This window comes from Struthio camelus, chromosome 12 (assembly GCF_040807025.1).
Source record: "Struthio camelus isolate bStrCam1 chromosome 12, bStrCam1.hap1, whole genome shotgun sequence".
Classification (NCBI taxonomy): domain Eukaryota; kingdom Metazoa; phylum Chordata; class Aves; order Struthioniformes; family Struthionidae; genus Struthio; species Struthio camelus.
Window position 1 is genome coordinate 5,164,839 of NC_090953.1, and position 24,761 is coordinate 5,189,599.

Genomic DNA, 24,761 nt, shown 5'->3' on the forward strand with positions numbered 1-24,761 from the left:
TCCTGCAACCTGCTGTTGAACTCAAGAACCACTGCTTGTCCATCCATATTATATGTAGTAGCAATAAAGAACATGCTACGTTTGACCGTCATTTCTATTACCAAAGTGAAAGAGGAAGACCTCATTGTGTTCATTCTTTGAACTGAAATGAACTCACCAATCTGAGTGGCCTCAGAGCAAGTTATTTTTAAACCTGAATTCCTTTTTCTTTGACAACACAGGCTTTAAAATATCAGTCAGGAAGAAAGAGAAACATCTGCATTGATTTTGATTGTTTAATACTCAAGAGTGAAAAAGTGTAAAATCACAAAGCTTCTACCACCACAGAAATGCAGTTTCATTGCAAATGACCAAAACACAAGCTGCCTGCAAAGTCTCACATAGCTAACATCAGCAAACCCTGTTTCAACATCCTTACTGTCTTTTAAACACCTGCTATTCACAAACATCAGTCAATAGTTCTAGGTCTCTCATACATCTTTCTTTATGCTCTATATTATATATTTTTTCTAGACCAGTGGTTTACACGTTTAGAAAAGTGCCCCACTTCTGATCTATCTCAGCATATAAATATATATATTTTACCCCCAAAATTAGTAATTATATTTGAAAAGCATTTTGTTTAATCCAAACTCAGCAAAGTTCATTACTTGTATTTAATGAAAGGCACAACTTATATGAGTAAGCTTCAGAAGTGCATGCTGACCAAGGTTATATCACCAATCCTTTCAGCCTCAGGCTATAATACTTGCACACAAAGTGATTATATAGGGTGAGTTAGTACATTAGACAGTAGGTTATATTTGCTTTTACTAGTAGTGCATGTACCTATGGCCCCAGTTCTGCGTATGCAACCATTGGGACTGCAGAACGTAATTGTCCACCTCACCACATTTTGTTGCCTGGAGGTAGTGTTACCAAAGCTATCGTTATGTTAAAATATCTCAGATTAATGAGAGCTAAATGGAAAATGGGTTGCTTACAAGAATGTTTTTAAAACTTGTACCCTTTTTTCATAACATTTCTGTGTTTTCAAAGCGGCCTGAAAGTAATTGTGCAAAAGCGCAAAAGTATTCATGCAAGGGAACTGTTTGCATCTTCTAATGTTATGTTAATGCACATTTCCAGTTCCTTGCAATTAACTAACTTTCCAGCAGCTGATTAAAATCCTGGTCTTAAATGGAACTAAAATAAGCACACAGAATAAATTTTCCCTCCAGGCAATCAATCAATAACACAGAAATAAGTCTTAGTATAAGCTGCTACATCCGACAGTGATGTCTATAGGAATTTTTAAAGAGCTGTTGTTGCCTCAGTGGAAACAATACCGGTATTTTTTCTCCTGCAATACTAAGGACATCTTCATGTTATGATTCACTTGCTCCTTACTGGTTTATTCCATCATCTGACATTATAATCCTCTGAGCAGATGAAGATAAACATAATAGAGTGTCAGCATAGTTGTTCCTAGGGAGAATGTCTGCCAAAGATCCACAAGGTGTCAATAAATAGGCTCGACCTTGTAAGCAGCCTTTTTGTTGGTTACAAAATATATTTTCCGCAGATATTCTTATATCTATTTTACAGAAGACTGCTTAAGTTTCAACTTAGAGCCAAACTTTCAGAAAATTAACTGATATTTTTCTAACTCTGGTGCTCATTACAGATCTGATTCTTGTCTTTAGGCAGATATTTAATACTTCAAGGACAGAGTTTGAGTGCTTACAGTTAGGCCTCTAGCTGGAAAAATCTGGCTTATTTATTACTTAAATAAGCAGAGATTTGTTATCATTTTTAAAAAGCAGAGGGAAACTAAGGAAACAAATAGTACAGGATGATATTAGAGGTATGACAATTAATAACACTCTATTTATAAATGGAAGCAGAAGATCTTTCACAAGTACATGTGAATAATTTTTAAAAATATTATTATCCATTATGCTGAATGGTATAAATCAGCTTAGTATACATGCCTTTGGTGCTTCAACACAACTCAGTTTCCTGTTCATTTTCCAGCTGTTCATTACCCTTCCTAGTTCAAAGAAGAATTTCATATTACATGACTGAAAAATATCTGATCCTGATCTATGCTGGTACTCACACTGCTGTACTTATACAAAGTCAGGAAAATATACAGAACATTTTGCAATGCAGACAAGCCTCATTAATTAATCTGTGCAACACTGATAACAGCTTTAATATACTTTGTACAGTTTCAAGCTTGGTAACTAAGGCACACAACAATCAATTAATCTGCCCCATACCTGAAACAGAATGGTATGTCAGCCAGCGTACTTTTTCTCCTTAGCTTTGCATTTACACTTGTATTATAAAGTAGCAGTCAGTTTTGAAAAATCGAGCTTCTGTTAATATTAAGGAAACTGAAAAGTGAATAGCCATGCCAGACTAAAATGATTCAACTGATTCTAATTTAGGTTAGCACACACAGAACTGTGTTTACGTAACCACAGGCAAGAAATTCAGAGTGAAAGACTACCAGATGGCACAACATAGCCAACGGGGCACAGGTGTGGTCCTGCTCTGCAGAAAAGTGCGAGTGAGTGAGTGTGCGTATGCAAAAATAGCAGCTTCTCATTTGTGTATCTTATTTCCTGTATGTGTCCAGAATCATATCTTCTTACCCCAGTGACGAAAATATTTTGGCTGCTATTTTTGCTTTTGCTAGCACTGCACAGTTTAGTACAGTTATTGGAGCTGGCTTCCGATCTGGACTTTGAGGTCACTGACTTATAATTGTAAAGCTGAATGATGGCCTTCATTTAGCCCCCTGCGCAGTACAAAGGGAATTAGGGGCTTTTCAAATGATATAAGTAGACATAAACTTTGGCCTGAGAAAAACATTACAACCAGGGGGAAAAAGAAAACAAAACAAAAAAAAAAGGAACATTCAAATTTCAGGTTGGCTTTGCAGGCCTAGTAATTGGAAAGGGCATCTTGTCGTTTGCACACAAAGAAAGGATGATCTGGAAAGTATTTGACACACAATGAACATAGAACCAATCCATGCAATTTTACAAGATCTCTTCAGAATAAAACACATTAGCTAATACCTCTGTGTTAAGGAGGTATGTATTATGTAATGTTTGACACTGCACACTTAACCTTATTAGCAATACCTAATATCAAAGTAACACTATATCCCAAAATAATGAGTTGATCTTATTAATGTGTATGGCCACTGAAGCTGTAAAGAGTTCTTCTGCCTACTTTAGTGAAATTAATATCTAGCCTATTTTTTTAATTTGCTTTCTTTTTAAATATTTTAAATGTACTACTCTCTAAACATAGAATGAATATTGTGAGGAATGCTTGCTTCAGTGTTACCTCTTTTCTTCTTACACTTCCTTTTAACTATATAAATAGCATCATTTTTGTCAATTCTTGCTGTGTGGTTTAGTTTTTAATATCTGTGATAACTGTATCTTTTCTTAAAATGTTTTCATTAGGTATTGCACATAAGCACGTGGAAATGGAACTGAAAATCAGCTACCTACCACTCTCATTAGTCTTATATTCTGTTATGTTTGCAGTTAGCTTGAGATTTAAACAGAACTGCTGAGTATTTTAGTATCTAAATAAAATACAGTATTTAAAAAAAATGAAAAAATCCTATTCAAACACATACTTGTTGATTAACCTGCTATAAAACAAACAAAAATACAATCTTTAAATTCCCCAGTAGAAAATTCCTGTCTCTATGGGTAGAAAAATCTGAAGTTATTGGAAACAGGTCTCTGAGGAAAAGCATATTGATAGCATGATTTCTCCCTAAAATAAATTTTTAATGAAATGAAAAACGTGCTGAATAGGTAGATGTTTAGATTCAATACTTCAGTCCGCTATTAGTACCTAAATAGTTTGAGTGTCTCCCTACCTGTTTTGTTTTTTTTCTTTTAAGATAGTCAGAAATCTGTATAAACAAGTTACTATGTAGTTTTCATCAAAAAGTCCTTTCAGAACCACTGTCCATCATTATCATCATCTTCTTCCTCCTCATGGTCCAAATAGAGAAGGGCAATTTTCTTTTCATCTGAAATAACTGACCGTTGGTCTACCATTCTTTGCAATTGTACAGTTTTATCAAAAAATGATTTCTCCACGACCTTTTCACCATGATCATGGGAAAAACTGGAGTGAACATAACCTCCTCTGTTATTTTCATTTTCTACAATCTGGTCACTTTCAGCTATAACCTGTGACTGACTAACAGAAGGGTCTTGGTTACTGGATATGAGGACTGTTGCTTGTTCTCCACCTCCCACTGTAGATACTCCACCCATATTGGAAACATCCATTTGAAAAGTAAATGATGTTTCCTTGGATCCTAGTTTAATGTGCTTTACCGATCTACTGCTCTCAGATGAATCTTCTGTTTGTGAAATATCTTCCAGTGTTTCAGAAATAGGCTCTCTAAAGATTATTTGCTCAGCATGAGTTTCTACGGGACTCACTTTAATGTGCCTCAAGGATCTATTAATATCTGAGCTTTCTTCATTCTCGGAAAGACGTTCTCCTTGGTTAATGAGCTCTGGAGTTTCAGAAAGGGAGCCCTGATATATGATTTGTTCAGTGGTTTTAAATCCTCTTTGACCTAGTCTAATGTGCTTTATTGAACCTTCTGAAAGAATCTGGTCTCCCGATTCACTGATTTCTATGCGCTCTGAAACAGGCCCCTGGTAGATGATCTGTTCAGTTGTCATAAACTCTTTGGGACCTAGCTGAATATGTCTTACTGAACTTTCCGTCTGTGAAAAGTCTCCAGTATCACTGACCTCCACTTTACTAGAGATTGGTCCTTCCAAGATAACTTGTTCTGTATGAATCTCTTTTGGACCTAATCTGAAGTGCCGTATTGATCTGCTGACATCCACAGACCCTTCTGTCTGAGAGAGATTCCCTGAGCTACTGAGCTCCAGAGAGTCTGAAACAGGCCCTTCAAAACTGACTTCTTCAGTTACTTGCCTTGATCCTACTGTGACATGTCTTGTGGACGTCTTAAAGTCTGTTGAAAACTTCTGCTGAGAAAGACTTCCAGATTCAATTTCCTCTACAGTGGTAGTAACAGGGCCTCTATAAATTATTTCTTCTGTGGTTTGGATTTCTTTAGGACCCAGTTTAAAATGCCTAACAGACCTGCTGATCTCTGATGATCCTTCTCTATGAACAAGATCTTCCATATCCCCAGGCTCCAGAGTTTCAGAACCAGGCCTTTCATATACAATCTGCTCAATTTTCTGTACTTCTGCTGAACCAATCTTAATTTGCCTTATGGATTTGCTCTTATCTGTTGATTCTGGTGAGTGAGAGACTTCTCCAAAATCTGCAGTTTCCGAAACCGAACCACCATAAATAACTTGTTCAGTGGTATGATACCCTGTGCCACCGCTCCTCCTCATTGTGGATGAGTTGTAGACTTCTTGATTAGCCAGAGGAGTGTGTTTATCAGTGCCTGAAGAAACATCTATTTCTATATTGCTTTTACCATCAACAGCTCTCTCTGAGCTCTCTTTTTTCGGGGAATGGAATGGTATCTTCTTCTCACTTGCAATCACTTCACCAAGCTGAGCTGCATCGAATTCATCAGTATTAAGGGTCTGTGACAGATTGACTTCAGCAACAATGGTTACCAAGCCACCGTCCTCTGTGTGATCAACTTTTTTGATATCAAATTCTAAGCTACTGGAGTCAGCTTGATTTTCTTTTGTTAACACAGACAGCTCCTCTTTCACACTTTCTGGGAGACTGCCCTCCAACTGCTCCAAAGCTTCTTTTAGTTGATGTTTAGGGTCCTTAGTTTCCTTTGATAAAAGCCCCTTTATTGAAGTCTGAAATTCATGGGGTATTTTAATTTCTTTTTCAATAACAATGGATTCAACATGGGATGTTTCGGCTTTTGGATGTTCTTCTTTTAAAATATGAGCACTTGCTTCCTCTTCTACCACTTGGTATGTTACATCTGGAGAGCTTGCACCTTCATCTCTCTTACCTTGTGTGCCTTGCAAAAATTCATCTTGCCAAGAATACTTAATAGTTGATTCTTCTTCTATATGAATTTGCCCATATAGTGAGTCATCGCCTTTTTCATGAGTAACAGGATGATCATCAGGAATAGACACAAAATATTTCTGTTCAATAGGTGAGTCGTCTTCCTCAGTTACTTCTTCCACATGAGTGTAACTCTCATGGCGTTGTTTCTTCTTTTTAAGATCTTCATACGTAGATGTTATGACTTGCTCCTCCTCATCACCATAATGCCTCTCTGTTTCGGGGAATGTATCTTCCACTTCCTCTACTTCAAAAGGTGTTGAAAAATCAGTCCTTTCATCAGTGGCATAATCTAGTGGCTCCTCTACAATCTCAACGTTTACAGACACATTCTTTCCACTCTCACTTCCTTTCAGGCCATGATGTACTATATCTTCTATCTCCTCTTTGGAAGGAGTTCCCTCAACACTCTCCAGAACAACCTTTTTAACATCCTGACTTGATAAACCTCCGAGATCAACTTCACTGGAAATGTTTACGTTTTCTTGAACTTGAGACTGTACTGTGATTTCAGTCTTTATTTTCCCATCATCTGGCTGTTCTTTCCTACTGAAATAAGTCACTTTCGTGTCTGATGATATCTGTGAACTAGGAGGCTGCGCAAAACTTTTAAGAATATCAGCAACAATATTTTCTGCTATGTTTTCAGTTGACAGAGACCCCATTTTATGACTTCCGTCGCTAATTCTCTCTTCATTTTCCAGACCGGATTCTGCTTCTGAAACAGTCACTTTGTGAATTTCAACAGGCTTAGTTACATGCTCATCTGTTTCACTTTCTATGGAAGCTTGAAAACCTTGCAGCCTTATGTCTTTGCTTTTATTCTGAGATACTTTGTCAGGAGCAGACGTTTCAGAACTGATGGGCATCTCAGTGACTTCTCCGTTTCTTGATTCTAAGGACATGTTTGTATCTTTTCTGGTTGACTCACTTTTCAAAGTTCTTGCATTAGGAATATCACCCCCTGTTACCTTCTGGCTAATCACTTCCTCAAGGACGAATTTTTTCTGCTCTATCCCTGTTTTAACCTCAGTCTTCTTTCCAAAATTAACACTTCTGTTTTCCATAAAAGGTTTCTCATCTGTTTTCTTTTTCTCCAATACACTATCTTTCTCCTCCTTTGTTTGTTTTTCTAGTTTATCTTTTTCTTTCAACAGAATCTTTTTTTCTTCAGTTGGTTTGCTCTCACCTCCTTTTTCTTTTAGTGAGGTCTGAGTTTCAGTTCTGGCTTCTTCATATTTTGATGATTTGGTGAAGCTCGGTTTTGTCCTTATATTTTCAGCAGTGCCTGGCTTCGCGTCAAATTTGTGGTCCTTGTTTGATTTTTCAATGTGTGCTGATTCTTTTGAAAAAGATACTGTGGATGAAGTTGTAACTTCAGTTTTCTTCATTTCTGGAAATGTTTGTTGCTGCTTTTCAGCGTTTTTCCAGCTACTGTAGGCTGGAGTAAATGTTCTCAATTCTCTGTGGTCTGTCACAACCCTTTCATCCTTTTTAACAGTTGTGGAAGGATGATATATTGAACCAAGCACATCTCTTCCAAAAGATTTTCCACTAGCTGTTGTCTGTGATCCAGCCTGTGTTGATTGACCTGAATAGCGTGCAGAGCTGCTAATATTCGTCATTGGTATTCTGCGTCTTGTATCAGTGCTCATGATAGCTGGAGAGGCTTTCTTTTTATTCCTTTCTTGATAAGTAGAATAAATATCAGTGTAGTTATATGAAGTGTTTATAAAATCTGCAAAAAGAACATAGATGAGCAAAAATTAAAATAATGGCTTGTATCCAAAAATAATATAAAGTAAAGAAATATTATTTTAGACTGAGATTTTGAAAGAAACAATGTCTCTTCATCTTCAGTGCAGCTTTGGATAGGCATTTCTGTAGGTTTTACATGATAATTATGCCTATGCATAAATTATATTACCAAAAAAAGCGAAGCTTTTTACTAAGTGGCAATTACTCGCTAATTTTAACCCATTGTGAGCTACTAGCTATTATGGTATTTACTTAAGAATTACACCTTTCACATTTCTATTAATGTTTATTTACATTTACAACTTATTATTAAATAATATATGCTAAATATCCTAGGCTTGGTTGATTTTCTGCTTCTTTAGTCAAAGTGGCCTGAAGTTTCTCAGGCCACTGAGAATTAACAGCACCTTGGATATGAAAAATACCTAGCACCATATGCTGGAAATTGAAAATACAAATACAGCTCTTCATAGCCACAAGCTATGAAGATACAAGAAAGAGAGCAACAAAGAACCTCTTAGGCTATATCTATACAAATTAATCAAATGGAACAGGAATCATTCCCTGTCTCTAAGACCAATTAGCATTGCACAACTCAAATCTAACATAGAAATGGTATCTTAATGTTGAATAAGTCTTTGAATTTTCTTTCATTACTCTGTTAAATTTTCTCTTTAAACCCATATGATTTTTTAACACTCACAACATCTTGTGGCAATGAATGTCATGGTTTTAACTACATGTTCTATTAAATACCTCTTGCTATATAGCTTGAAACTCTCCTAAGAATTCTGATTATCCCCAAGTTCTTGCACTAGAAGAGACATGAAACATCACTCCCTACTTACCTTCTCCAATTGGGTCATGGTTTTCTAAACTTCTGTCATATAGTATAGTACTACCTTCATTTAAAAATACTAAAACTCAGAGACAACTCAATATTCACTTTGCAGTACACTGGTATTAAAAAAAAAAAAAAGGTATGCTTCAGAAATACTATAGCACAATAGTTTCCAGTTATATTTCATTTCATTTAACATTCCCTTTTTAACGTTCATTTTTTACCTTGAGGCATCTTCCCTAAATGCTGATCTGTCCATGTAATAATCCACTGGTTGCTCTCCCCTTCTAACAAAGCTCTGCAAAACACATAAAAGGCATTCAATGAAATTCAAGGGAAGAATAGTCATAATATCCAAAATTTATAAGTCTTACAAACTGAAACAATCGTCATGCAGTTGGAGCTGATCCTGAGTGCTTCTAGTACCCCTTATTTTTATTAGTGGGAGCGTGAAATCTTCAGCATCTTTCAGACTCTTAGTTTTCCAAGTCCAGGTCTTGAGAAGAGTCTAATAAACTTACAGTGGGTTATAGCCGCAGAAACAGTACAGTTTTAGAACAAATCTTCCCAATTAGTCAATGTGCTGCTTCCTGACATTGACAAGGCCCACTGATTTGCTCTACTGAATAATATAAACTAGCAAAATGTTCCAGAACCATGATCTTGTGACAGAGTCAGGAGAAAACAAAGCAAAAAAAAGCTTAACAAATATTTAGGAAAGTTTTCTCAGAGAAACACATGCAGAAGATATTTATAAAGAAATGGTAAAAATGATTAAATGTTAACAAACGAATACTCAGTGGCTTTTCTGCTGCTAATATAGTAAAAAGTGTTGTTGCAGTGTGGTATATCAGGGAATTGTTACACGCAGGATTCTCAGTTCTATCATATCTATATTTTCAAATGAATACGGAAGGAAAGTATTACTTCTGCTGTCAAACACACTGGCTAATGCTGAAGGAAAAAGCTTTTAATAGGCTAGAGTAACTATTCTCAGTTCTCGCTGTAGCTGAAATTAACACAACATATTTTACAACAAAGAATGAGGAAAATTCTTTGTGACAGCAACTGCTTGCTTTTTTAATGGACATCTCTGTTTTTCCCCTCTGTTCTTCAGCCTTCCATTCATTTTTCCTTGCAGGACCTCTGCAATAGCTTCCATAGCTCCAGGAAGCCACCACTGCCACGGGATTATCCTGGCCAAGACTTGCTTGGGGCAAATGACCTAGGCATCATGCTAGCTCAGCAGCAGTTTTTCAGAAATGGACAGGACACTAATTTTGTTTACCTTCACTTTAAGGAAATTTTTAGAACCACAAGCAAAAGAGCCTGAATAAAAGATTCAGCAACGGGCAACAACTGTTGATAACCTGCTTCACAGTTTTGTCTGCTATCTGTTCTCAGGGTGCTAATGCACAGAACGGAGTGGGTTAAGTTGCTTCCTCTATGCTAGGGACGTGCATTAGCTGTTCTTGGAGATGTTATATCCAGTGGACTGCTCGAGAAAACTAGCTATCATACCTTTATACTAAGCTTTGTTCCCTACACTGCATGTACGTACTGAGACAACTGCTCGCCTCCAGACCAACCTGACATCAGCCACAGACTGGTTCAATTCCTGCATAACTTACTACCCAACATTTTCTGCTTCCTACAGGGGTGAAGAATTCCCAGAGAGATTAGCATGGCTAAGGGATAAAACATTTTCAACAGTAATTGCTCTATGTTAAGAATATCCAGATAGGCACACAACATGCTTTTGTCCCCCTGGGGAAGGAAACAAAAGGGCTTTTAGTACATTCTCTAGAGTCACCACATTGCTCTGCAGAATAAAATTGTTGACTTCCATACACCAAATACAAAATGTAGATACCAGAGTGACATCTTATTCACTCCTACAATTTCTAGATACAGTGATCCAATAAGCCTGGACCTCAGAATTCCTGTTAAATTCTCTGTGTGCATTCGTCTCTCCTGCTGTCCATATACTTGTTTTATCCAACATGAAATATGTCCAGCTTCAAGCGGGGGAAAAAAAAGAATTGTCCCTTTTTCTAGGGGTGTGAGCTATGTTCTCCCCCCCAAAAGCACTAAACTCTGCAGCATTTCTGGTGCAACAGACTAGAAATTCTATAGCAGGTTCTTTAAATATGCAACTGAATGCTATAATCAGTATAGAAAGCTTGGTGTTTTTATACTGAGTTCTACTAGCGAGATAACTGTTTCATCATTTCCAGTTTTGGAAATGCCAGATGTTTTGCACTGATAACATACAGCTGCAACATAAAAGTTGTCAAGAGTGAGGCTGGAGGATTATGATAGCTGAGGCTTCTGACTCCCTAGTGGGGAGTTGAAAGCAATTTAAGATTGTGGGATAAACACATTTCCTGGGCATTTCTGTCAGAATGAACAACACCACAGACATTTGAAATGTCACCTGTAGATTTCACATTTTACATGACTTGGGACATTTTATACTTCTTTTGGTTTCTGACTACATCTAGATTCAGTAGGACAATACTGCATCAGCAAATAGCATTTGTAAGGTTTCCTTTGCAACCACAGATTTGCCTAGAATCAGAAGAAAAGCCAGGTTAGAATTACCTAACATGTTTACAGCTCGCTTTCCCCTTGGTACAGGCTCAAATGAATACCTTTACCTCTGTTTTATTAATCAAATTCAATCTTAGGATAAGCTTTATTAGGTAAAATCAAAGTAAAAGCTACTTGACTTTGTCCAAGTTAAGAGAAGCTTGGCTGGAATGAGATCACTTCAGCATATCTAAAGAACGTTCCCAAGTCCAAACATCTTATCTGATGATGTGAGTGCCAGGCAAACTGCTCTGATAGACAGGTGCTAACGAGGCTGATGCTGATGTTAGAGAAACATATCAAGGAGCTGGCATCGGAAGTGTTAACCGTGATGAAGGAAACTAGGAATGTGGGTAGCTTGACTAAGGATTTTTGGCTGCTGTTAAAACAACAGTTGTTCAGTTGCTGGAGCAACGTATGAAGTCACTAAAAATAAGTTCCAAGAGGTAACTGTATATGGCAAAGGGCAATAGCAGAGAGAAAAGCTGGATCTGAAATATTACTACTGAACATATTTTGTACTTGAAAACAAAAGGCAAAACTTCATGAAGCCTCTATAAAACTGGACAGTGAATCGGTGGATTAGTGCACCCTGTTCATAATGTATTTCCCCAACCTTATAGTGTAAATAAGAAAATGCTAAACTGACTTTGACTTAATCAGTTAGCATAGGAAACTGTAGTGTAATGTACTGAGCAAACTCAGCCTCTGTTCCAGGTTTGACAATAGCTTAAAGCTTTGCTTTAGGCAAGTCATGCTACTTCTCTGTTCCTCTGTGTCCTTTCCTAATCTTAATTATTTAAACCATAAGCTCTTCATGGTAAGGACTGCTTTTACTATGCATTTAAATAACCTGCAGAACAGGATATCAGTCTCAGCTGTATGAACTCTAAGTATTCAGAATAATATCAAAAAACATTCCTTCAAGCAGCACTCTCTTATCAAGAAACCGTGTCAGATACTTCCCAGAAATCAGATCCCAAATGACATATACCCATGCTGTGCTAAGGCTTAGTTTAAACGTCAGAAAAAAATTCCAACTGCACCATTAATTCATCTCATTACACTACAGTTCTCATTATTAGAGTCATTTATCTAAGGTTAGCAGCTATAGGCTAGTCAACCTGGAACCTCGCTGTGTGCTGCATGATAATAGAAGTAACTAGAACTCGACGGTCCCCAAGAGCAGGTGGATGAGATAAACTGGTTGGGATGGGGAGAGAGAAGTTACCCAAACCAAAAGGATGCAGTGCAAACATTATCATGGTCATTCATATAGAGCAGTAACTTGTTCCTTCTCAGTGACAGAAACCTAAAACCTCGGATAGGGGCAGTTAGCCAACAGGCCATAACAATTCAGCCTCTCTATCTTGAGTATGTGGGAAAGAACTATAAAATAACCTCTCCAGGAAGTGGAATGGAGGAAGCACTTTTAGGGGAAAAGGCTACTCCAATACATCTTTTTTCCATCGTGCCATGGGAGGACAAGAAATGTGTGAAGGAAAGCAGGTAATCGACTGCACATTAAGTGCCCTGGACATAAAAGATGCTGAATGTTCTCCATGAAAGAAAAGAAAGATGGGAATGATGACGTATTGGATGGTACAAGCATAAACAGGAAGAAGTAAAACTGACTGGAGAAACTACCGTAAGTAGCTGAGGAGGTGTAAATGCTGGTGATGGTCTCCTGAGAGGAAGACAGGTGGAAAGGTTTAGGGTAAGCACTGGTGGAGGAAACCAAACTAAGAAGGATTAGAAAGTATGTTCGACAGGTATAGCAAGAGGTCCTGAAAATGACCAAGACCAAAAACATGCTTTGGAGGCTCTAGGAAGTAGCTGCTTCAAAATACAGGGTGGTAACCTAGAGCAGAGCACTTGCAGGACACTAGGATTTCAAGACAAAACCTTTTACTTTTGAACAACAACACAGGTTAATGAGGGCAGAAAAATATTTTTCCTACAACAGAGGCTCTTGGCAGCCTCTGATATTTGAAGATAAGGAACTTCTGGCAGCTGGGGAAAAGGGCTTGATGGTAATGCTGATCCTAGGCAGATTTTCCCTCTACTTTTGAGTCTTAATGGTGGATAGTTCACCATTTTTGGAAATAAAACTAGACATAGTTTGAGTTTTGCAGGTTTTTAGCAACACAGAACAAAACTGTGAGGCACTTGATAAATATTTAATTCAGGATTGGAGGAAAAGGATTGGAATGAAGGCTTCTATGAGGTATAACTTCATAAAGCCACGTCAGACACACATTTCACTTCCCGAGTGAGTCTCAGCTCTCAAAGCAGGAAGGGTGGGCAGGGCAGAATCAGAGAGGAAGTAGGCATGGTCCTTGGGGAAGGGTGTTTTTTGCAACAGTGATCCTTCTTGCCAGTTCAGGAGCAACATTTACCAGTGGAAGAAACTGGTTTTAAAACAGGACCTGTAGGAGTTGTAAAACAAAGGGAAAATACAGGGCGGGAGTACAAAGGAAGCTCCGTGGAAAGAAGTTGGCCAGACACCACACCCTTAGCCTACAATGCCAGGAGGAGAGGAGGTGCCAGTTCCCTCATGGAAACTTCTCAACGGAAAGTTCAGAATGCTGAATTTGAGTGTGTATAGGCACCTTTGGCTTCCTGTATGCATAAGCAAGGATACATGCCAGTATCCTTCCTGAAGATGAACTGAAGCTGGCTTCACATACCCTGGTTATCACAGATAAAAAGGCCTCGCAGAGAAAACTGGATTCAGAAGAGAACATCAGCAATCCAGAACTTTCTTACTAAACAGCTAATTAACTAGATCCATACTGTTCCCTTCCCATAGCAGTGTTGATAAAGGTCACCCAGTAGGGAAGGCATTATATTCTTAATTGAGGAGAGAATGAGAAGGGAAGAGGAAAAATGTATAAAACTTTCTTGGCAAGAACTTTCTCTGCAAGCATTACAGAGCCTGTTTTCTGAAATATAGGAAAGTCCATTTCTCTGTTTTCATCTCTAGACCTTTTTCAGTGGGTAGACGCTCATTTGTCCACTGAGGTCTGCCTTGCCAAGGCAAGTGGTGATCCTGACAAGTTGCATTCTCTAAACAAGTTAAGGAAGTATCTTAATCAGACAATAAACACATGCTGCAGGTGATGCTGATTTGTTCCCCTCTCATTATTGGTTGGTCTAAGGATCCTCAGCCCTGTTAATGCTACAGATAATGAGTGATACGACCTCTGGAGAAGTTCCAGGATCGAACGGGCAAACAAGTTTTGACAGAGTGGAAACACTGATGGTTCATTTATTAGCTAAGAATGTATCAGAACAACTGGGCATCGTCATTCCTAGGTCTGGTTGAAAACTAATCGTCAAAGCAATTATGAAATTTCTGTTATTGTGAAAGTGCTTAATTCCATTTTATAGATGAATAAATTGAGAGGAAAGGTCAAATGACAACATAAAAAGTCAACATTGAAGCTAGGATTAAATTTAGAAGTATCATATGTGTCAGCAAAGGTAACAGAATTAACACACACATAAGGACCATCGTTGGCTGCCTTTTCCAGGGTCTGTTTCTTCCGCTAGTGATACCCCTTGGCTTTCCAAGGATCACAGGGATCCCACTGCACCTCCAGGTACTGCTGCTCATCAACTGACTGTGGATGACTTGTCCCAGATACTGTTTCTTATTTCAGCCCTTCCAGAAGCCAGAATCACTTACTCCTTGCCAGCTGCACAACTCAGCTTAGCAAGTTTCTTTATACAGAGTAGAACTCTTTATACAAAGTAACCAAATATCACACAGTGGTGTCTAACTTCACTGCGACTTGAATCTGAAAAATCCAAGCTCTAGGACCTTCCTTGGTACGTCATGGAGTTTCTTATGTATTGCTCCCAATAGTAATTTTGTTTACACAAAGCATATATATATAAATATATGAGCGCTGACCACTGGAAGTTCTGTATTTAGGTCATGATATGTATCTTTAAATGCCCTATTTTTAACTTCCTGGTCCGCACATCATAACATACAACTCTGGGCATCTTGCATGGACCCTCTTTGTTCTTCGATGGGCTATAGACATGCTTTGTTCATTAGTCTATTACCAATCTGCTCAGAAGTTACTCTTTCAGGTTCCTCACATTTTCAATAGTACAGCTACAATTAAATTTCATATATTTCAGTGTATCACTTTCATCTGTGTACTTCACCCATAATTCAGATGGTGCCATCTTTATCCAGACTTAGGTGCTTATTGGGTCATAGCACCATTACATAACATTTACAGGGCGCAGAAGGACATATCATACATAATTTGTAGCCACACTGTGTGTTTACACAGGTTGAATATGAATAATGCACACTATGTAAACAAGATAATGAATATCTGAGACACAGTCCTTACAAAGGACATGAAAGTAGGCTGACATTAAACTTTTGCAGATTATTGCTTTGCTCAGTAAGAATTGCACCCCTCTGTATTTGAAGATCAATATCTCCATGACATTTATTGAAAATATTGCTCTAGTTGGATACTACTTTTATTGTAAAGGTTATATTTTTTCTACATCTCTAATCCATAATCTTTTTTTCCAGTTTTTCCTCTTCTGAGTCACTTTTATGCCACGTGCCAACTGATACATCATGATTCTCCAGACAGCAGAATTACTCCGGCTTTTCAACTGCACAAGTAGCAAGTGGCTAGAGAGATATACAGTACCGAGGATTTATTAGCAAAGATGTTGTATGTTGACATCCCAAACCCAAACATGTTTTCATAACAAACCAAGGATGGAGAAAGCTAGGATTTATCAAATAGATTTTTCTGTTATCTTCCCATTATTCTACAACTGGAACAAAACAAGAGTGGGGAACTCACTGCTTACATCAATGCCATAAGTGCACACTAGGCAACACATTCAAAAAATGAAACGTGGCCTGTAAGTTGACAGATGGCAGCTACGCTGCCTCATGTTTTACTGACTACAGTTTAGAGGTATTGGCTCCTCAGCTTGTATTCAAATAACATACCAACAAGTTACATCAACTTGATATCAAGTTGACCAGGACTAAAAAGGTTTCTTAAGTACCAATATATTTGTGCAAAGTTAACAGGATTTTATGGATAATATCAGCTTCTCTAACATGTTAGAATACGGGTATTTTACAATTCTTACAGTCTCCCCAGAGATCTGAGAACTGTCCTGTATTAACAGTCTTTTGAAGGAGTGCATCTTCCTTTCACAGACAGCACAGTCGAGCACAGGATGCCTTGGTGACCTAAAGTCACAGAACAAGCCAACAGCAAGCTAAGAACTGGTATTAGGAGTCCATTCACTCTGTTCGGACAAACAAGACAGAATCTTGATCTGAGACCCTAAGAGTAGGTGTCTACATTTAGAAATACTGGAAAAAGGATGAATGGGGTTCCCATGTCTGTAAAAAGTGATTAAAATTTTCCCTATCATTAGACAGCTCAGTGAGATTGAAATTCTTACCTGTAAGTTTCAATTTCAAGGATGAGGCCTGCTTTCACTTGCAGTAGTTCTTGATAGTCCTTTAGGTAATCTGTGATCGACATGGTCAGGAACTGCTTTTCTTCTTCTAGGGCATCGATTATCCGCTAAAGAGAAATACTGCTTTTTAGTTTTGAAGAAACAAAAAAGTCACACTTGAATGCCTAACAACTTAAAAGTTTTAATTAATAAAATCTAAAAGAGCAATAAATCAACATATTCTGTCACTTCAGTAAACAGCACAAAACTACTCAAGGACCTCCCCATATACAACCTGTAATACATTGCTGCTGAAGCAGATTTTCATGCTGAGATTCCATCTTATGCCTTACTAAGCTAGCTAAATATTTAAGCAAGCATCGTTCAATGCCCTATACAAGAGTTATCAATATGCACGGCATGAAAAATATGTTCCTTTATAAATGCAACTTAAATATGACTCATTCTGTCATTTTAAAGGTTCAGATGTACAATCATACTTGAGATGCTCATGAATTCTGGCAGTTACTTTGCCACAAGAACATGGCCTACTTCTCTTCGTTAGCACTTTCAATTAGTTCTGTAGACACATGGGTCCAAATGAGTTTTGGATTCTAGCATCTAGGGCCATTCATTGTGCCTAGATTGTGAATGATGAACTTCCACAGGTCCCTTGCAGCCTAGTTTTCTACAATATTTGGATGCCTGCTTTGTTGTCCACACCCAGCTTTGACCTAACCGCTGCTCAGAAGATACAGCAGTGATTGCTCATTTTCATCTTGAAAAAAGTTAACTGCATATAACTTTATACCTTTAATGGAGGGGAGTGCTGGGGAGGTGGAATATTAGGTACTTTGTATGGCTCCTATAAATGACTCAGGAGCAGCACTGATGAGATGAAGGGCAAGGCCTGCCCATCTTTTCCTTAACAAGTTGTGGAAATGTAGCAAGGGACCGAGGATCAGAAAAATATCAGAGTTCAAAGTCATCTGAATGTGAAAGTACACTGAAATACTAGATGGAAGTTTGAGCACTGAATAACTGTACACAACAGCAAAAGCAAGGTCACGCAACAGAACATTAAGATCTGATTTAGACCAAGACAACTGACTCTCCTACTCCCAAAAAGAACATCGCAGAATGAAAGCGCTTTGATCCCCGGTGTTACCTCCCACACGAAGGGCAAATTCGCAGCTCCAGAAAATAAGCCCTCCCCAGCTAGCCAACAGGAGTTTGTTCAGCACAGACTCAGAGCTGAAAGTATCAGAGTTACCTCCCGAGTGCTGTCCTTAATGGTTTCCTCGCTGCAGATGGGATCTGCTAACCCAGATCAATCCTCCCCAGCTGGCATACTGATACTAACCAAAATGCTAGAGATTAGGCCTTCCGCTGGAGGCTAAGAAGGCAGAAGTGAAATCTCAGCGAAGGCCTTTTTCTACTTTGTTCACATCCCCCCCCCTGCAAGGCCACAAAACTGTCATTTACAGAGCAAAACCTCACACACGTACAACACTGAAGGAATTCATTACAACATATTTTGTGTCGCGTCTTAACAGATGCTCTGCGATACAACCTGGAAAAAATCAAGGCACTGGCAGTCTAGTTTTCAAAAATTCAAAATACATCATTCTTAGGCAGCAGGAGTTCAAGTATCACAGTATGGGCAACAGCATAAAAACTAAGATACTGCAGGGGACTCCCAGACTGGTTAATACCAATGTGATATTTAATAGTTTTTTTGTAAATGAGAGTAAAAAGAGAGCACTATGAAGGAAGCTGCTTGTATTTGTATTTACAGGTGTGTATATCCCTCTGTATAATACACGTGTTCATCTGTTCCTTCATTTGCACTTGCAGCTGTTGCTATATGATTAAGCTGCTATTCGAGCGTTCATGAAGACTCCCACTTTATAGCAAAAGACAAATCATATCTGCACGTCTGCAACAGCACAATCAACTATCCCACAGCCTTATCCAGACTACGGTGGAGGTAACATCTTGTATGGTCATGCAGCATGATAAGCTGAACCACGGACCTTTAACAACTCTGAGGCAACGGTCCTATTCAAGAACTGACACAATCCCAATTTTCCCAATGGAAAATCCCAAGATGAGAAGTGAGGAAGAAAAGTGCCAGGCCTTGCTTTTAAAAGGAGTAGGCTACCTAACAAAAATGGACAGAGTGTTGCCAAGACCAGGAGACTCTGCAAAAGGGGCAAAAGAGGAAGAAAGACAGGATTTCTGTGTGACCAACCCCTAAAGCATTCCAAAAGGTGTTAGGAACTCTGATGCAAAACATGAAGTGATTCAGGTGTTTGTCTTCCCATTAAACATACAAATTTCTTAAACTGAGACGAAAGTGTATATATGCGTGCATACATTAAGAATCTTGAGCTTCACAACGTACAGGTCTTGTCACAGTCACAGAAAAATCTACCCAATGAATCTGTACACTGGACTAAACAAGATGGTAGCGCTCTAAAGACTTGAGATATTCATCCCTGTCTTAAGACATACGACCTGTAGTCCCTCGTCCTCTAAGGCCTAAAGTCTGACTGCAGAATCAGACTTTGAAAAGGTACCTAGATGTCATCCACTGGATTTGGAAAGCACATGGGATCCAAAAGCCTGAGTTAAATACAGTATCCTAATGATTACCATAAGGGGATACAGAACTCAGCCAGCTGTGTAATATTTCCAAAGGAATTAATTCCACCAGGGCAGACGTTGTATAGACTGGATGGCAGACAGCCACCCACCCATCCAGCCCTCCAGTTACTGACGTTTAAACGTAACGCAGAGGACAACAGGTTCTAAGTCCCATTTCCAAGCACGCTGAAAGGGTACATAAACCACTTTGGCAAAGTTCAGGAGATTAGAAGTTGACAAACTTCCCTCTTGTAAGAGGTAACCTGTATTGTTGCAGCCATGTTTTCTTCGCACAGGAGTCTCCTCAAAGGGATTAGCTTGGAAGGATTTGTTTCTCACCCACATCAATCCTCCCCCCTCCCCCCCCCCCAAAAAAAAATCCCAGTGAAGTTCCACTAGAACTGAATAGAAGTGATTTTTCTCTCCTTCAGATGTTCCTTACTGGCCAGCAGCAGGAAATTTTAGAAGGGCAATGGGGGGGGGGGGGGGGAAGAACATTCATGGCTGTCCAAGCTGTACTTGCTCAGGGAATAAAGGGAGGATGCCAGGCTGCAGCACTTTGCTGACACTCTGTGCTTAGCTGGCTGGAAACTGGTACCAAAAACTGCATGCGACATACTGGTATTAAATGTTAATTAGGCGAGATGCTTTCTTGTTCTTTGGAGCTCACAGCCCCATTGCCCAGATATGGGAACCAATCCTAAACCCACTGGATTAGTGAAAAATTTCTGCTTGCTTTTGAGGAAGCGGGATGAGCCATGGCCTTTTTTTACAACCAAAAAATAGAGGGCTTTCTGCTGCTGTCACTCCATATGGAAGCTGCCACTCGAATCACTGAGTTTTTGCACAAGTATTGTCACGCCACACAGCTAGAGTAACAGAGGTAACAGACAACAGATCTACTGAGTTTATCCCTCAGCACGCAGGACCAGTGAAAAATTTCCCTACAGTACAAGATTTAGAGCTTGCTTGGTTCAGCTTTATTACAGTTGCAAACAGATATTTCTATTTAACATTGCCCAAAGCTTTAGTGAGCATAGGGAGGGTGCAGGAGACAAAGATGGACATATAAGGCGACTAGATGATATATGGAAAATATGAATAAATCTAATTGTTATTGCAGCTGCAATGGACACTCACACAGTAATCACTTGACTTAAATCTGTACATACATATCATTTCTATGTGACACTTTAAAATAAATAAGCACCCAAGAGATGCTTTTTAAAGCGTCTATGCTAAACATATTTTTACTAATAAAAGAAACAATGAGGAAAGAGAAATTCATCACAAGAACAAAACCTAAAAGACTTGCTTCTACACGTTCTGTAATTTTTCTTTCTGCACGTGAATGAAAATCATTTATTTCTCATGTAAAATAGACTGGCCACTAGGAAAGATCTTTTTCATTGTAAACTAAACAGTTTAAATATGGAACCATTCGGAAGTAATAAATCTTATGATTTAATTTACAGCAGAACTTAAATGTTTTCTAGATATATATTGAAAGCTGAGACTGTTCACATGTGTTCAAGTTGGATATTAAAGCATTATAAATTGTTTTTTCAAACTAAGATCCCTAACATTAAATATAGACAGGAGGACACATTTTGGAGAACAAAGGAACTTTAAATAGTAGTAGGCATATGTACATTTACATAAATTTACACTCCTTAAAAAAAAACAGGAAAAGGAAAGTTTTTCTCCTTACATTGTCATCTGGTTTTGACCGATGGATAGATTTAATTAGTGAAGGATTTGTATGTAACATCTTCTTCCGAAGCTTTGGATATGTTTACATATATGTTCAGAAGAAGAAGAAATTGGCCTATCAAAAATCAAAACATGTGGATTTAAAAGTTAAAAGTCCTTCTGATTACTTCTTACATACCCTGCCTGCCTCAGTGGAGAGCAATGTGCAAACTCCGCAGCTTGCAAACAACCTACGATTTCACAGAAAGCAGACGCACAGCGACAGGTCCCAGTCCTTTCCCGACGGCCAGCATCTCCCTAATCTACCGCGCCTGTTGCACACAATGTGGTTATTAACACGACGGTTCGGCGCAAGCAGGAGCTCTAGCAGGCTGTTAATAAAAGGTCTAACAACGAACAAAGGAAACGTTGCGCTCAGGAAGCGGAGCGGTGCCCGGGATGATCTAATACGCGCTCTCCGCTCCCAACCTGATGAGCGGATGTTCCGCTGTCCCAGCGCATCTGTGCGCGCACGGGGTGACTACGCACGGGACCAAACGCGACGCTGACAGCAAGGTCCCAGCTACAGACGCTGCCCTATCCCTCCGTTTAAAAACACCAAACGTTTTAACATCCACCTCAAAGAGATACCGGTCACCTACGCTGTTAAAAGCCGAACTGCCAAAAATTCCCACTCAGCCCGCAATCCGTAGCACAGTAATGAGCCTCCTGCTTCGGCCAGGCCAGGAGCTTCCTCGCCCCCACCGGGGCCCACCCGCTCTTCTCTACGCTCCGGGCAGGCGGAGGCAGCGCGCACAAAGCGGGCAGAAAACTCGGCTCAGCCCCCGGCTTCACCCCGCGGCCGTGTCGCCGCGCGTCGCCGGCTCCCCGCGGACCCCCGCCGAGCCAGCGCCGCGCTCCGGGCCACCCGGGAAGGCAGCACCGGGAAGAGAGGTCCTCACGCACCTGGTACTGCTCCAGCTCGGCGCCGTGGCGGTCCTGCAGGGCCAGCAGCTCCCGCTCCAGCCGCTCCCGCAGCCCGCACAGCTCCCGGCCCTGGCGCTGCAGGTCCTCCAGGTGCTGGCGGCACTGCCGGCTCTCGGCCCGCAGCAGCTCCAGGCTCTCCTGGCTCCGCTGCGCCTCCTGCTCCTGCAGCGCCTGGATCTGCTCCTGGTAGCGCAGCAGCGTCTCCCGGCAGCTCTGGCTGAGCAGCAGCTCGTAGGTCTCCTCCAGCTCCTCCAGGCTCAGCCCGGCCAAGGGGGGCGGCAAGGCGGCCAGGTCCAGCCTCAGCTCCCGCACCTCCAGCGCCTCCCGCCGCTGCCGCTCGGCCAGGTGCCCGTGCTCGGCCCGCAGCCGCCGCAGCAGCTCCTCCAGGGCGGCGCACTCGCCCCGCAGCCGCTCCAGCAGCTGCCGCTGCCCGGCCAGCTCGGGCTCCAGGCGGCGCCGGGCGCCCAGCACCTCGGCGCCCAGCGCCTGCAGCTGCTCCAGCTCCCGCCGCAGCCCGTCCCGCTCCAGCTCCGCTTCCAGCTTGGTGCGGGTCAGCTCGTCCAGCTGCAGGCGCAGCACGGCCAGCTCCTGCTCGGGCACCCGCAGCCCGATCAGCTCCTGCTGCCGCAGCTCCGCCAGCTCCCGCGCCAGAAAGCGGTTCTCCTCCTCCAGCTCCCGCACGCGGGCCACGAAGAGCCGCAGCCGGGAGTTGAGCTCCTGCAGCTCCCTCTTCTCGTCCCATCCCGCTTCCCACCGCCGCCACATCTTGCCCGGCTTGGAGATCGGGGCCGCCAACCGGCCCGGGGCTGCGGGCGCTGCGCAGCTGCCGCCTGCCCGCGGGGCTCTGCGCGGCCGCGCCGCCGCCGCCCGCCCAGCCCGGCCCGGCCCGGCCCGGCCCCCCGCGCCGCCGCCGCCGCCGCTGCCCTGCGGCGCCCCCTGCCGGAGGCGGCGCCGCGCTGCCCCCTGCGGGGCCGGCGGCCGGCGGAGCCCGAAGCTGCCGCGGGGCAGAGAGCTGCGCTTGGGCCGCGCACAGCGCCGGCTCAGCCGCCCTCGGCAGCAGCGAGAAAGCCTCTCGCTTTTCCTCCCCGTCCCGCCCCGGGAGGAGGCGCGGGGACGAGCGGGCTGAGACTCAGCCTGCTTCTCCGTCACCGCGCGCCACGATAACGCTATTCCTCGGGGGATGTTTATTCAGTTTGCGGTTCGTTGCTTACTGTTACTGTACGCTGGCCGGGCTTATGTTAGTACAGAGTGGCCAATGCCGTCTGAAAAAAAGCCGCCTCTGAGTTGAGGAAGTCACTGAAACGCTCCCAACTTTGAGCTTGTGTCGCAGCCCAAAAATTCTTTGCGCAGCAGCAGGGCGTCCCACCGCCCAGGCACAGCAGACGCGCCTGCCGCCAGCTCCTCCGCTGGGCCCGATTCCCCTCGGCCTTATTTTGTGCCATATATGGGCTGGATCCCGGAGAAGTCCTTTCATTGACTGCCCTGGATTTGGCTCTGCGCGAGCTGCTCAGCGTGAAGGCATCGCACCCTGCATTATCTACCAAATTAGAGAAAAAGATGAGGAGTGACTCATTTCAACCTTTTTCGTCTCACCAGGCACTCTGTCTCTGTCTCTCTCTCTCGTGCGTGCACACAAACATCTAAATTTCCCTGAGTGCTGCAGCACTGGGAGGTTTGCAAAGATCCGCTGCTCTGCGTATGCGCAGGAAGGCGGCTTTGCCCAGCTACTGCCTTGGCATTCAGTCCCCAGGGCTGCTCCCAAGCCGTGCCCACCCTGGGAAGCGGCCGGCGTTTGGGACAAGCCCTCCAGTGCCGGGGATCGGGACAGGGCTCTCCCACACCGGCCAGCTCCTCACGCTGCACCCCGTTCTCTGCTCTCTTCCACCCTCCCTGAAGCCTTTCGCCTCGGCAGCACGTCTTCCTCCTGTGAGAAAGGCCAAATTTTGGCTGCTTCTTTGCTCTCTGCTGAGTAAGTTTCCCTTTAATCTCAATAAAGCCTCCAGGATTTGAGCTCAACCACCACAGATAAATCATTGGCTTTGGCCTAAAAGTCAGCCAATTTAGCCTTGGCAGATTTGCTCTGTCAGAGGTCACTGAGAGGCTGAGATTTACTAAAGACACTTACTTTTTCTTGGCCTTGTGGTCAGAATTAAGTCCCCCAGTGACACTTTAACACCTGCTGTTCTTTCATGAGAGAAACCACTATGCATCTGGGAGGAGGTATGTTCCTGTGGTTTACGAGACTTTGCCTACCTCTTATGCCACTGTTATCCTAAAACCCCCAAAATAAAGAGCAGACTGACAACCAACACACTGAACAGAGCAACGCTGCATTGACATGGGCAGGCTGACTGGTTTAAACAAGCCTTCTGGGGTTTACTGTAAACACCCTGCCAAATGTCATGCCAGCAGTTGCTTATCTTTCCTTAATGACATTTTTACTAATTCTTTACTGCAATTGTATTCATACATTTTTATGACTGCATTGTAGAAAACACAGTAAGTAGCTGCTAAACCTCTCTTTTTATCTCTCTTGAAAACACACCATAAAACTCTCTCCAGAAGTTGGACAGTTTTCCCAGCCTGGTGAATACCCTTTTCCTTCAAGGTTGTTTTGTACACTGACATCTGCTAAACGGACTGTGGCTTGCTCCTGGGCCCGGAGCTGCAGGACCGTTAGCAATTGGACAAGCAGTCTGTGGTCTGGGAC

At 41.7% G+C, this 24,761-nt stretch overlaps 1 protein-coding gene across 2 annotated transcripts; it reads right to left on the minus strand.

Moving 5' to 3' along the window:
- Positions 1-261: 261 nt before the first annotated feature.
- On the minus strand, positions 262-22,891 carry SYNM (synemin). 2 transcript variants are annotated; one of them, XM_068958607.1, is made up of 4 exons: positions 22,031-22,891; positions 16,727-16,851; positions 8,890-8,963; positions 262-7,804 (listed from the first exon to the last, which is right to left on the minus strand). In XM_068958607.1, exons 1-4 carry the CDS (start codon positions 22,814-22,816, stop codon positions 3,975-3,977), a joined length of 4,815 nt encoding a protein of 1,604 aa, XP_068814708.1. In that variant the 5' UTR covers positions 22,817-22,891; the 3' UTR covers positions 262-3,974. The 2 variants fall into 2 exon arrangements, with proteins under 2 accessions (XP_068814708.1, XP_068814709.1); XM_068958608.1 differs by lacking the exon at positions 22,031-22,891 and adding an exon at positions 17,997-18,094.
- Positions 22,892-24,761: the final 1,870 nt, after the last annotated feature.